Raw genomic sequence first — 14,862 nt, 5'->3', positions numbered from 1 at the left:
AAATATATGAAGATATCTGTACTTACAGAATACATCATCTTTCTATTTGATTAGTTGTTAAAACACACCCTTGTTTTATATACCAGTAAGGAAGAAAAACATTACCAATTAAACTATGACATCAGTAAGATGAAACCCAGTTTCAAAAGTGTTGGGATGTGGACCCAGGGAATGTGCATCTCAGAATCTATGAAATAATAGCAATTCATTTTGTCAGAATGCAGTTCCTCAAACAATGGATTCTGAAAGTACAACTCCCATCATTTGGTTTCAAGAAATTTCACGCCACTGAAAGGGGGTCTTGTTATATTAAAAGGCTGAGTAACACTCTAAAATAATGTCTACTAAATAAATGAGTAAAAGTTACTCCTGTGGCTTATTTTTAATAATGATAGAAGTTAACAGCTATATTTCATTGAAAAGTGCCTTCTAGAGATCAGGCCCTTGCTGGCACTTTCATATATTATTATATCTAATTCTCACAATAACCTTGAAAGGTAAATATTATCCCCATTTTACAAAAACAAAACAGGTTCAGAAACATAAAACAACTTTTTAAAGGTCTCACATGCAATAAATGAGGGAAATGCAATTAAAGCAAAAATTTAGATAAAATTAAAGCTATTTTCTCTCCTACCTTCAAATATCCTCAAAGAACCTTTTCCTTTATTCTTCTCATTCCTAATGGTTCTATCCTATTTTCCTCACTCTGTTAATAGGCAAATTTCTCTAATGAGAAATACACATGTGTTGCCTCAATGACTTTAACCTCTAAAAACCCAGAATAGTTAGCAAAAGACATTTTATGTTCAAAATTCACAATGGGCTCCTTTTGTCATATCCAAAGGCCTATCTTTAATCCTTGTTCTCACTGATCTGTCTACAATGTCACTTCTGATACTCCATTTACCCTTAAGACCCTTGACTCTTATGACGATGTATTTTCCAATATTTCCTCTACTGTGTTTCTATTTTTCTGCCTTATATACTTTCCTTTAGTGAATTCTTTAATTACTATCTCAATTATAACATTTTCATCTTTTGATACAATCTCAAATTCCTGCTATTATCTCTAATACATATTTCACACATGAAATCAGTATATTTAAGATCTAATTTAATGAGTTTACCACCCCCAAAGTAGTTATTCTCTACCAGTTTCCCGAGATTTAAAACATTATGTTGAATTCTTCACTCCTTCACCTCCAATATCTATACTAGTATTATACTATTATACTAAGTGATTCCCAATTATTAATTCATTGCATTTCACATGATCCACTAAAGTAGGCATCATGATTATCCCCAGTTTAAAGATGACAAATTGTGGTACAGAAAGGCTAATGACTTGCCCAAGCTCACAGGGTTATTACAATTTCAATTCTAATTTCTCAATCTATCAAGAACTGAATTTTTGAAAGTCCATGATACTAAGCAAACAAATCCTAGAGTAAACATTTTGCAACCTTCTTTAGCAAATATCTAATGGCAGCATAATTTGAAAAACTCGTATTTCAAATAAGGTTATTCTACTCAAAAAGAAAGGTTTATCAAAAGATGCATGAACTCTGTGTGACTCAACCCCTCATGATTTAGTTACCTGCTATTAAAAATATTTGAAAAACAGGAAAAAATATCTCAATTTCATTATTGCTGATCACATTTGAGTTTATTAAATAAAACTAAGTAAAAAGGCTAAATCCACATTCACTGAATAAACAAAACTAAAAGAATAAAAAATTTCTCTAAATTAATACCAAAGCATTCATTTCCAGAGCTCTAGCCACCACACCGTAGGGGACAGGCATGAACTTCTAATTTTCTCCACTCACTGCCTTCTCCCGTGCTCTTCTGAATCTCTTTCTCATCCCTTAATGACACCTCAGGCAGATTCCATGGCCTTTCAGTCACTTTCTGTTATATGTGTGTGTATAATATATATATGTATATATATGTATATATGTATATATGCATGTGTATACATATATATATATATGTTTGTTTTTAAGTTGCTAAATATGCCAGAGGCTGCCAGATGCTGGATGCTGACAGGTATCTACTACTCTGCCTGACATACAGTGGGCATTCAGTAAATATTATGTATTATTACTATCATATTTCATCAAATTTAAGATGCCACTAATAGTAATATACACCATTATTTTATGTTCTCCTAAGAACGAAAAAAAAGTCTGTCAATTAATCTATGAGCATTAATTATAAAATGTATCCTGACTTCGGGTGTTAAAATCTGGGGAAAGTACGTATTAAAACAGATTAAATAACATATTAATTCAAGCCCCCTCCTCATTATTTTTAGCTAATCTATTTAGCTTTCCTGTCTTTGGTCTTTCCTCTCCAATGCATCCTCCACGATCTAAACTGCACATCTCCCTTTGCACTGATCCCTGGCCCCTACCTAATCTCTTCTTTAAAATCCTTGATGGTTCACACCCAGGAAACATTTAAACTCCTCTGCATGATATTCCATCCCTTGATCCTCCCAGGCCACCTTTGCAATCTCACCCTATTGGCTCTCCAACGTCAACTAAACCAAATTCCATTAATACGCTTGGACACGTCCACCTATTTATGCCTTTGTTCAGTGTTACTCTTTCTACCCAGATTGCCCCCAGTGCCCTTCCCCTCTTCACCATGTGATCAAACCCTATTCAATCTCTAGTACTCAGTTCAAATACTACCTCCGTAATACCTTCCAAGATAAACACCTTCGCTCTCCAGAACAAGATCGATTGGCCATCCCTCTGTAACATAATCACAGTGTACTACGATTAGGAGACCACGGAAGTTATGAGCTCCTCTAGGGCAGGGTCTTACTTATCTCTACATCTCCAGCCCCTTGCAGAAGTCTGACAGTGTATCACCCTGTGAAGAATCTAGGCGCTGAAATAAAACACACTTGTGTTTGAATTCTGGTTTTACCACTCACTAGCTTTGTGACCTTGGGCAACCCATTCAATCTAAGACTTACTGTCTTCTTAAAACAGGGATAACAAAACCTACCTTAGAGGGTAAGGGTTAAATGTAAAATGCTTGGCACACCAGAAACACTCAATAAACATTCGCTGTTCTTATTATCATCATTATTGTTTTTTTGTTTTCAAAGAAGGGGGCATTCAAGAATACTTATGAATTGGTTTAATATAATACATATTCTGATCTTCTCTAGTCATATATGCTCCAACTTTGGCTTCATAACATATCAGAAGAGATGAGAATGTGCTCTTCGTGTACACGTTTAACACTGATAACCTTTGTTAACTTCAAACACAGATTATGTTACAGAGGAATGGCCAAACGATTTTTCAACTTTCCTGAGTCTTGCTCTCTACCTAACCCCTTAAGCCTTACCGTAATTCCTTAGTCCTGTCTCACCTAAAACAGGTTTCTACCTAGATGGGGCAATGGCTAATTTTCTATAGTCAAGTAAACAATAATATTTTTAGTTTGATTCTCATAATTTACACAGTCTTTTAACCAACACACACAAGAACTATTTTAGGCTGTTAATGTGATCTAATGGATTAGATTTAGATTAAATGTATTAATGCAGAGTAGTTGAGTAATTGTTAACAAAAACATTTAAATTCATATTGATTCTTACAGAGACAATTCATTCTTAAAATTTAAAAGCAAAGAAATGTTCATATGTAGTGATAAGATCCAACAAGGTACAGTAGTGAGAAGGCCAGTATTCTTATTCCAGGCTCTGCTATCAGCTGGTTATAAGACTGACTACATATCATGGCCTCTCTGCCCTCAATTTATTCATCTGTAAAACCAAGATGTTGAGGTTGTTTTCAACTCTAAAATCAATACTAGTATTAAAATTAAATTTTATTATAAAATTGAAAAGAACTAAAATTAGATATCCATTAAAAACTCAACTCATGTAAGCTATTTATGTAAGCTATTTAGCCATCCTTAAGAATACACACATGAATTTCACAATTTAAAAAGAAAAAGAACACACAGATACTGAAATGAATAGAAATTATAAGTGACCAGGTTGAACTAATTTATTTCAAAACCACATAACTGTTCCCATCAGGTTTTCTTACTAGTACATATACAAAGGTTAAGGACAATTTATTAATATAAGTATCACAGATAACAGGAATAATAGCTAAAATCAACAAAGCCATTTTCCAAGAAAACCTAAACTAGACAAGCCCAGAGGGACAAGCTTTGAGGCTCGGTTTCCCTGACAAAAATTTTGTTAACCTAACATTATCTAATAATGTTGAGCTCTGCAAGATAAATAATTTTAAATATATGTGTGTGTGTGTGTGTATATATATCTTACTATGTGCCAGACATTGTTCTAGGCACTTTTTATATATTAACTCATTTAATCCTCACAAAAGGCCTATAAAACTACTATTATTATCCCCATATTGCAGATGAGAAAACTGAAGCACAGAGAAGTTAAGTGACTTGTCTGAGGTCACTCAGCTAGTAAATTTTAGAGCTGGAACATGAACCTAGCATCTGGCTTCAGAAGAGTTTGGTCTCTGTATACATCATACTAGCATATATATATATATATATATATATATATATATATACACACACATATATTTATTTTTAAAAAGTAATAAAATGAATCAGGGTGATCGGTGATTGTGTTAACTCAGCCACTAACCAAGCCATGTGACCTTGAATCACTTAACCTCTCTGGACCTCATTTCCCATTTAGGTAAAAAAGGGAATTGGGCTAAATAATTTCTGAAATTCCTTACAGTTCTAATATTCTATGATCTATGATCTAGAAGCCAAATGCCTGAACTGTGACATAGTAACAGGTACGAGTATGTCCACTTTTCTTCACCTTCCTCTTTTTACCTTTATCTTTTTCTTATGGCTCACCTTCATAAGCTCCTCTATGTACCAGCTGCTTACCTAATAATAGTTACACCGATAATCTTAAAGAAAATATAAATTAACAGAGGTGAACTCTGACTTCCACACCACACTCTACTTCCTCCAAGCCACACCCAGACCAGACCTAGGACTAAAAACAGACCAGCCATTACTTCAGCAGGTGCTGGAAAACAGCTCAGACCATGCATAAATGCATGTATGTATGTAGGTATGTGTGTATGCATAAATAGGTGAATTTATTTATTTTTCATAAAGCAGTCTGATGTAGGTAGGAATTAAGAGCAGGGGCTCTTACAATCTCATCTCTGCTATCCACAATTGGCAACATCAACATAGTTACTTAATGGCTCTAAGACTCAGTTTCCCCAATCTATAAAGAGAGCTAACAACCTACTTAAACAGCATGCTATGAAGAGAAAAAAAATGTTAAAGTACTTACCCTAGTGCTCTACACAGTAAGCACTCAAAATATAACAGCTGTTGTTACTGCCACAGCTACTACCACTGTTGTTATTTACAATTCCCATATGAAAGCAAGAACTCCAAAGTATGACAGATTTGATTTCAAATTCTGGCTCTATTTATTAGGTGTGTAGCCACATTCTAAGCCTGGCTTTCCTCATCAAGATAAATCATCCATCTTGCAAAATTATTGTGAAGATTAAATGAGATAACATATAGTAAAGCAGCTAACATCTGATTCTTGGCAGCCCAATATTAATTCACTTTAATGACAAGCTGACTACACTTCCACTAACTCAAAAAAAAGAAAATGGAACCCCCGGGAAACCAACTTTTCTTTCTCTATGGTCTTTTACAGTGGGGTGGGGTGGGGGTGGAGGGGACACCAGAGAATCCTCACCCATGGAGTTTCCATATTCTCTTACGTGCTTCCTAAGACTAGAGAGCTTTCTCTTAAGCCATGTCCAAACTTTCTGAAAGGAGTCCTGTGCTCTCAGGCAGCAATCTTTGCAGGAAACCCAAAAGGTCAAAACTATTTCGTAATAATACTACAACTTCATTTGCTTTTTTCACTCTCATTCTTTCACAAGTACAAAGTGGAGTTTTCCAAAGGCTACATGAAGTGTGATGTCATGTCTCTGACGGCTAATAGGTGTGCTTGTACACTTTTGTATTTTAAACATTTCGTAGTTTTAATTTCTAATACAGCACATATCAGTAGACATTGGAATCCTCAATAATTTTTAAGAGTTTCAAGTGGTCCCAAGACCAAAAAGTTTAAGAACACTACTCTAAGGAAAAGCCCACAAAGCACATGGATTACTCTGAATTATAACTTTACCAATTTAATTTAAATAAGTATCTCACACCATAATCTAAAAAGTTCCCACTTCAATCTTTCAAAAAAAAAAATCACTTGGTCTCTATTTATGAACGAATAGTCAGTGACAGAACTGGGTCTAAGGACTTATATTTCCTTATTGCTGGTGTACGAGCTTTCTAAAGACTGCAGGTCGTCCTCAGTAAGTAAGATGACTGTTTTCTTAATTAACATATTGTCCCTCTTGTTACAGAGCTAACAAAATTGTAAGTTATGCTTACAGCAGGTTAATTGTACTTTCCTCTGACCTCTAATAAATAAACAATGTTTTAAGGATTTTCTGATCAGTCCCTATAGACACCACAACTGCTTGGTGATGAAAATAGGTCACTAAATTTCTTCTTATAAACAAATTAGATTTAAAGGTGTATAACATAAAAAATTTGAAAAGCTAAGGAGAAAGTCTCATATCATTTACATAAGTTATCCAAATTTATAACAGTGTCCCAAGACCTCAACATGCAATCTTCCCTTGCCACACCATTTTAATTTGTAAAACAGTATGTTGACTGAAATATAAAACCAAAAAAACATATAAAAAAAAGAAAAACCAAAAAATATTGTTTGGCTGTTTCTATTTTTAAGATAATAGAAGAGCTAGAATTTAGCGACAAATCTATCACCCTATAGCAAACATCAGAACCGCTACAAATATGTGTTGAATGAATGAATAATTTTTAAAGCATTTGTTCATGAGCTTTGTCTGCTTGGCTTCTTTTAGCATTTACTAGGTAAGGGGAAGCCCTGAGAAGGCAAGAACCCTCGTGAATTTCGACACTCTCAATCCTAAAAGCCAGCTCAATACCAGACAACCCACAAACTATCTTTGCTTAAGCTGTACAACTTGAGCAAAGTCTTCAAAACTCTGTTTATGTCACATCCCTATTAAAAAAAAAAAAGAGGTTTACTATGCACCTCCTGTATATTTGTAAATTATATCCTTCTAAAACTGTGTACATTATAAAACATGGAATTTTCTAAATAGAAGTTTTTAAAACATAAGAAAATAACAAAGTAATTTTTACCTTTCATTTATGAATAGTACAAAAATTTTTTTAACTCTAAAAAATTACCATCAATAACAATACTTTTAAAGAACAACGTAAGTGAAAAGCCTCGTTATTTTTTAAAATCTTAGTTTAACATTTTGTGATATAGTATTCTAGTTCAAACTTCAGGATTCAGTTGATTTTGAAACTTGATAATAATATTATGAGCTGAAAAACAGACCTCACAAAGGCAGAATACTTTTAATACATAATATACATAATATTTAGGGTGAAGTTCATTGTGGATGACAGTGGATGTAAAAATCTCATTTCAAAGAATTACCTTAATTATTTTGAAATTTTGGGGGAACTTCCTGCCAGGTGTATTAAAGTGTCACTGTTTTTATCTATAATTTGGCTGACAAAAAGCTAGTACTAGACATGGAATTGTCAGCTCTGCCATTTTCTTGTTGTTCACATGTGCTTGGATTATTGCTATTATTTATTGTTGAGGCTTGCTTACAAGAGTCTTTCAAGTCACATCCATTTTATAAGAGTTAGTTTAGAGAAAACTCCATAATATACATAAATTCATTTAACTATGCACCCATAAACTGCATTAATTGCTATTTGGTGGAAAGTGAGAAAACTATTAGCAATCCTCTCTCTCTTTCCCTCAGAATACCTCCTAAAGAAGGTATCAATCCATTTATTAGATCTATTAGTAAAATTTTATTTCTTCCTTGTCTTATGCATAAAAATGAGTATAACAAAGCAGTTCCAATACCACCTTCTCTTATTCCATGTGAGTTTTGGGTACTCTCCTTTGGGGGATATGACACAAATATATTTGAAGCCCCTAACCAGCACAACTCAATCAGTCTTTCAAATGCTTTCCAGATTACGACTGGATTTGAAGCCAGGACTAATTTTCCATGGCCACCCCAGGTCAAATAAGATTCTTAGGATCTGGGCCTTCACCCAAAAGCTGATCCAAAACCAACCTTCAGGGATGGATGGACAAGTATAACCTTTCCAGAATACTTACCCTAACATACTTTATCATACAAAGACAATAAACAGTAGTACCTTCCTGTCTTATACAACATTCATTCACTCATTTAAGAAACATTTGTAAATGCTAGGCGTCTGACACAATCATTTACAAGTGTTATCTTAAATATGCTATACTAGCATTTGCAGAAGCGCTGAAAGAAAAAGTGTGGTTTGTGCCCCATCGGGTGGCCAAACTGGAAATTTCAAACAAGTTCCAGCAAGGCAAGTTAACCCTAACTAATCAACATAATACCTTTGGGAAACTGAAGCCTGCAACACAAGTGTTCTCATGGGAGAGTTCTATAAATGAAAATCACAATGATGTTATGGCAATGTTTCCTTACACTTGAAAATAAGGGACGTGTAGTTTATCAGAATCCCTTCCCAAATCTTGCAACAAAAAAATTAATCTATGACTATCAGTTTTTATCTATTTAAGTTAAACAAAAGAGTTTCATTGGATCAGCTTTCCATTCACAGATTAAAATCTTATCAAAAATTTTTGAAAGGACATTGTTAATTTAAAAAGATGCTATTAATAATAGTCCTTTAAATTCTTTCCTCTTCATATATCAAACATAATTAAGCCATAAAAACATCAGAAATTTATAGCTAGATGGGTCCTTTAAAAATATAGGGCTATGTGCTTAGAAACGATGCAGTCCAGTTCTCTCACTTTACAGATGAAGAACCTAAAGCCCAGAAAGAGGAAGTGACTTCATCAGGGTCACAAAGCCAGGCTAGGGTGACCTGACCCCCACAGTTTAAACATCTGTCCTCAAGAGACTAGGTATCTATATAGTATAATCCTGGACAAGTGACTTAACCTCTCTGGATCTTAGTTTCCTTGCCTAAAAAAACAAGGAGGTAGATAACCTCTACATTCCCTTTAAACTTTAAAAGAGTAAAATTTAGATACCTCATTATTTTAGTATCTTACAAAACTACAGTATACACTGAAAAAATCATTCCTGGTTCCTGAGAAACCAAAGCAGCATAGGACCCTAGGGAAGAAAACACAAGTCAGCAGCCTACGGCACCAAATATATTTGCTTCTTCTGCTAATATTCTGTAAAATATTAACATGGCCATACTGGTCTATTAGGTTGAAACTGGTCTAAGTTAATTTTGATTAATCAATTACAGAGCTTTAAAATATACAATTACTGATTCTAAATCAAAAAAGTGTTCTTACAAAGACTTATTAATGTTTTATTTTATATGCCAAGATTTATACTCAAATAGATTACTGAAAACAGGAATAGAATAGTCTCTGCTCATTTGTGTTTATTCTTTCTAAAAACTATACAGAAATGGGACCACAGAGATTTTCTTTACATGGTTCTCCATGTTGCCCTCTTCTTTTATGCTTCATTATTCTGCCTATGAAGATTGAGTCTAGGAACTTCACAATTTATCTTTAAATTACAAACAATAATTTTCAGGATATTGATGGAGCATTAACATTAACAATTTTAACAATCCAAGGAATAAAAACCATTAAAAGTTAAATTAAAAAAACCTATGAACTACAATAGACCCTGAAAAGCTCTGGCCCTATATTCTTATTTTATGGAGGAGAAAAGAGCCCTAGAAAGGCAAAAAGGCTGTCCCGAGGGTTTCACAGCTAACATGTACAAGAACTAGCACTTATCGTGTGACCATGTATACCCAATATACATATGGTTATGGATGTAAAACAAAATTTTCAGCTTCTATCTAAAGCTCTGTTTAGTAAAACTGAACATAGTGAAATGACATAAAAACCAAAGAAGCTGAAGCATAGTGGTTTACAGCCTAGAAAACACCCTAGGTAATACTCCAAAATTTCACTACCAGGGCTTGAAAAACAAATTCAAGTGTTTGTTCTGTTTCCAGAGTATCATCTTCATACATAAGAAACTACACATTACTGCATTACAAGAAGGTTCTTTTCTCCAGCAAAGGCTAACATCTTTTATGATGTCCTTTTTTCCCCTAAGTTTTTAAACTGCCAAAATTTCTGGACTCCAAATACTCTTATTCATGCCTCTTTTAAGTATTTTTAAAGGAACAGTACCAGTTCTTGAGAAACAACATGTAACACACAGATCCCAACCCTATAAAAAAATGTCTTTAATGGCACCAATTCACAAAGAAAAATGCCCCCTTTTTAATGCTGCCTACCAAACAATGAGCTTATCCAGGACAGGAGTCACATTTTAGGGACTCTCTGCAGAATAAAATTTCAGTTATCGACAATAAGTGAATTTTTCAAAAAATAATTTATAATTGGCCCGGGAAACATAATGAATGCAGTCACACATATGCTCAGGTATTTTGTCCCTCTGTGATCAACCGTAAAGTAACCATTTAGGACTAGTATCCAAATGGAGTATGTGAATGAGGAGTCCCAGAATTACTGTGGTTACTCCAGTCACAAAGCTGACATTACAAATCAAGAGGTAATTGTATTTTCAAACTAAATCGTATGCTTCCCTTTCCAGCCCCAGATATTCCAAATTAATACAATTCTATGAAACAGTTAAGTACTATAATACTTCAAATGAATCACAGCACACAGCCACTATTACTTCTGCCCAAATCAAGCATTCCGTACTATGTAACAAGTATAAGATGTTGCTTCAGCATGCTGTGTCCTATGCCTCTGTGAAGAACTGGCAGTGGTGCTGAAAATTACTACTAGAAAGATGAAAGACCAATACCCTCCTTCAATAAAAACCATCATCTGGACTCTAGCCAAGGTTTTAAAACTGACCGAATGTTATTAGAAATAATAAATCAAAAACTCTACAGGCTGAAAAGCTACTCCCTTATTTCATTCTTCCAAATGTAGCCACAAAACACTGTAAGAAAATTAAGTGACAAGAAAGCATTAATAATTTTAGGCCTTTCATTTCTCACAATAACCAACACTGTATGTTACAAGGTGAATTTATTTTACAATCTTCAACATTCTGTTTAACCTATCTACATCGCTTTCCCTGTATCCTTCAATTATTACAACTGTTATATGAATAAATAAACTTGTGCTATTGCCTAAACATCCTATCACTGAACTTAAACAGAAATTAAATAGAGAACTAAAATATTTTAATTCATAAAATCGACCCAGCATATGTGTTCCCTATTGATTTTATACTCTTTGTTCTTGCACATAACATAGATGTGAATTCCTGGAGCTTACAGGTAAGTCTTTCTTTCTCTATCCAGGAGCTGAATTGCCAGCTACTGATAATAACCTATCGCAATGCTTAAAGCCCTCCAGGTATCTTGCCTTCTGAATCTGTAAGTGGGTCCATTATCTTTACTTTTCCCTGTGTTAACGTTCCATTCCTTATCACTATTAAAAACCCTCCAGGAGCTGTTATCACAGAAATTGGGGGCAGGAGGGGGGAATGTCATGATCTCCGTAATACACAGGTATGCTTTAAAAGTACATTGTTTATCATCTAGTACTTCCCCACTAGTTAACAAAAATTTTAGGGAAAATAATCTGACAATTTTCATAATGCTCTTCTCTTTCCTCCTTCCTCTTCCCCCTTCATTCCAAAACAACAGAAGAGCCAAAACCAAAGATGTGATTACTTTGGATACTTCATGCAATCAGTAAAACGCGAGTCGCCGTCTTATTATCAACACAGAAGAGTTGATTACGTCTGCATACCGTAACCACTGCATATGTGATGTACATTTCAATCAAGTTTCAACCTTGTTACAAAGCCTTTGTCAACAGCGGGCAAGTGGAGAAAAGCTGAAGGGCTCTGTGGAATGAACGAAATAACTGGAGGGGCTTATCTCGAAAGAGAAGGATTCCTTGGTGAGAGGTGAGCAAAATGAAACAAGAGCCAACCTTGCCAAGGAGTCGCTCGCCCAGGGTGGGGACCAGAGGTCAGGGTGAGTGGGGCAAAGGGGATTAGAGCGGAGCCGCAGCGACCCCGGGCTCCCCTCACACCCCGACTCCCCCACCTGCGGCTCGCCCTCCCACCACCATTCCCCAGCCTGGCCAGGCTGTGCCCTCCCGGCCCGCCGCCTTCATATCCGTTACCCCGGCGGCAGCGGGGCCGCGGGGGAGGGGAAGGTCAGTGGGGCCCGGAGGGGGCCGGCGCGACGGGGATGCCGCAGTGGCTCCCCGCGGCACCCAGTCAAAGTCCGCCCGGACGCGGGGAGGCAGCAAGAGCGGAAGGCGGCCGTGGAGGTCGGGACTGGCGAGACGGTGGCCCCTCCGAGTCCTCCCACAGCCCGGCCGCCACCGGTACCTCATACTGGATGTATTGCTTCCTCCACTCGGGAGTGATGTGCGCGGAGAGGTGCTCAGCGAACTTCATCCTGACGTTTCCCCCTCACTTCCACTCGTGTCCAGCAGTTACAGGAGGCGGCAGCGACGGCGGCGGCGGCAACAGCGATTCGGACTCCTCCCCACATGGGCCCTGGCGCGGCGCGGCGCTGCGCTTCTCTCCTCCTCCGCCGCCGCCGAGGTCTCCTCAGAGCCGCCCTCCCGCCATCTTCCTCCTCCTCTCCATAGCCCCGCCCCTCCCCGCCCACCATACGTCATCGCCATGGTAACCGCCTACGCCGCGCCGACGAAAGGGGCGGGGTAAAGGGCGGGATGTGGGTACATTCCTTAAGGTTCCGCCTCTGCTGGGCCGGACGTGCTGGAGGCACCTCCCCTGACCTCTGCCGTCGGGCTCCTCTTGGCCTTCAGCTGTGTGGGAAGCTGCAGTGTTGCTATTACAATTAATATTAGCACTGTAGGAACAGTAATCCTCACAAGAAATTTATATTTGCAAAGAATTATGCAAATATTTTTCCATTTTTGTTTTTATTCTTCATAAAACAAAGATGGATCAGAATTCATCCAAAATGTGTAACTAAAACAGACTATATAGTTAAGAGCCAAATGTATTTAAAGGCACCAGATTTTACATCTCTAGGTGCTCAATAAATGCTTGTTGGATTTAATTAAAGACATCAGTGCCAAAGATTGCATGCTGCTTCTGAATTTCAATGTAATTATCCAGTCCTAGGTCTACCTGAAAGGTCAGTAATAACACCTGGATTTAAACCAGGACTGGGGGGTACCAATTGAACTTGTGAGTGAGCTTTCTAAGGATTAGGGATAGGGTTAAGAGGGAAACTAGAGTTGGGAAGAAAGAGAATCCCCTAGAGCAGGAGTGTCCAAAATGCGGCCCGCGGGCCAACTGCGGCCCACTATCCATTTTTTATTGGCCCGTGGCAAATTCCAAAAATATATTTAATTTACTTAAATAAACCAGGTGAGGCAATACGTACTTCACCTTGAGCGAGTGGCCCAGCTGTTTGTGTATTTTACCGGATATGGCTCTTGGTGAACAACGTTGAAAAAAGTTTGGACACCCCTGCCCTAGAGATACCACAGCAACCCAGGGAGAACAGAAATGGGTCCAGCATCCAGGGTGAACTGTCCTCCAGGAGCAGGGGAATAGATCACTCACACTGCGTGGCCCTACTTTGAAAGTGAGAGTGATTATCCTGGAAGACCTGAGTTGGGACAGAAACCCAGGTCCTTCCTCTAAATAGTAATAGTTAGCATTTTTGAAGCACTCACTGTCCACGTACTGAATACTATTCTAAATCTCTTACAGGTACTTTGTTTTTTAATTCTTACAATTTTGATGAGACCCAAAGAGACTACAGGACTACTGTGACTGGGGCAGTATTCTGAGATCAATCTCTGATGTTGGCTTTTTTTTCCTCCATGAATTTTTCCCCTTTCTAAACGTCTTACTTCATACCATTAGAAGTTCTGCAATCATTTTGTCTGGAGAGCGATGAGGCATCATGGCAAATAGGCATAGGCTCTGAGTCTTTCTGACTTTTGTTATAAAAAAGCCTCAACCTCTGGTGAAAGGATAAACAAGGTCAAAAAGAAGAAGGCATGGCATACTATTCTGCCATAAGAAAAGATGAAATAGCATTTGCAACAACATGGATGGATCTTGAGATTAGAATGAATGCTAAGCAAAATAAGTCAGACAGAAAAAGTAGAGAACCATATGATTTCACTGACGTGGTATGTAAAACTGAAAACAACAAAAGAACAAGACAAATAAATGAAGAAACAAAAACTCATAGACACAGACAATAGTTCAGTGGTTACCAGAGGGCAAGGGGGGCAGGAGGGTAGTAGGTGAGGGTAAAGGAGTTCAAATATATGGTGATGGAAAGAGAACTGGCTCTGGGTGGTGAACACACAATGTGATATATAGATGATGTATTACAGAAGTAAACACCTGAAATCTATGTAACTTTACTAACAGCTGTCACCCCAATAAACTCTAAAGAGAAGAAGAGGAAGAAGGAGGAGGAGGAGGAGAAGGAGGAAGTGGTGGAGGAAACAGAGGATTCTTCTCAACTCAGCACCACACCCTCTGCCCACCATAACAATTCCCCTCTACTATAGGTAAATGTTGCCAGGAGGAAGAAATAGGCAAAAGAGAGGGTTAAGCTCCCAGGAAGAAGGCACAACCACAGAGAGGAAATGGCTGCTTGGTGTGTCTAAGAAGACGGAACCAGGAGCAGCTGCAAAAG

General features: G+C 37.2%; 1 protein-coding gene across 2 annotated transcripts in view; it reads right to left on the bottom strand.

Annotated features, from left to right (window-relative positions):
• XPR1 (xenotropic and polytropic retrovirus receptor 1) overlaps nucleotides 1-12,825 on the bottom strand; it is a 138,923-nt gene extending 126,098 nt beyond the window's left edge. Inside the window, exon 1 of one of the 2 annotated variants that reach the window (XM_033092752.1) lies at nucleotides 12,552-12,825. In XM_033092752.1, coding sequence (XP_032948643.1) covers nucleotides 12,552-12,620 — 69 coding nt within the window. In that variant the 5' untranslated portion in view covers nucleotides 12,621-12,825. The remainder of the gene's footprint in view (nucleotides 1-12,551) is intronic. The other variant, XM_033092751.1, reaches the window with a different exon arrangement.
• Nucleotides 12,826-14,862: the final 2,037 nt, after the last annotated feature.

This window comes from Rhinolophus ferrumequinum, chromosome 22, assembly GCF_004115265.2.
Source record: "Rhinolophus ferrumequinum isolate MPI-CBG mRhiFer1 chromosome 22, mRhiFer1_v1.p, whole genome shotgun sequence".
In the NCBI taxonomy this organism is placed as follows: domain Eukaryota; kingdom Metazoa; phylum Chordata; class Mammalia; order Chiroptera; family Rhinolophidae; genus Rhinolophus; species Rhinolophus ferrumequinum.
This window is presented reverse-complemented; position numbering and strand designations above follow the sequence as displayed.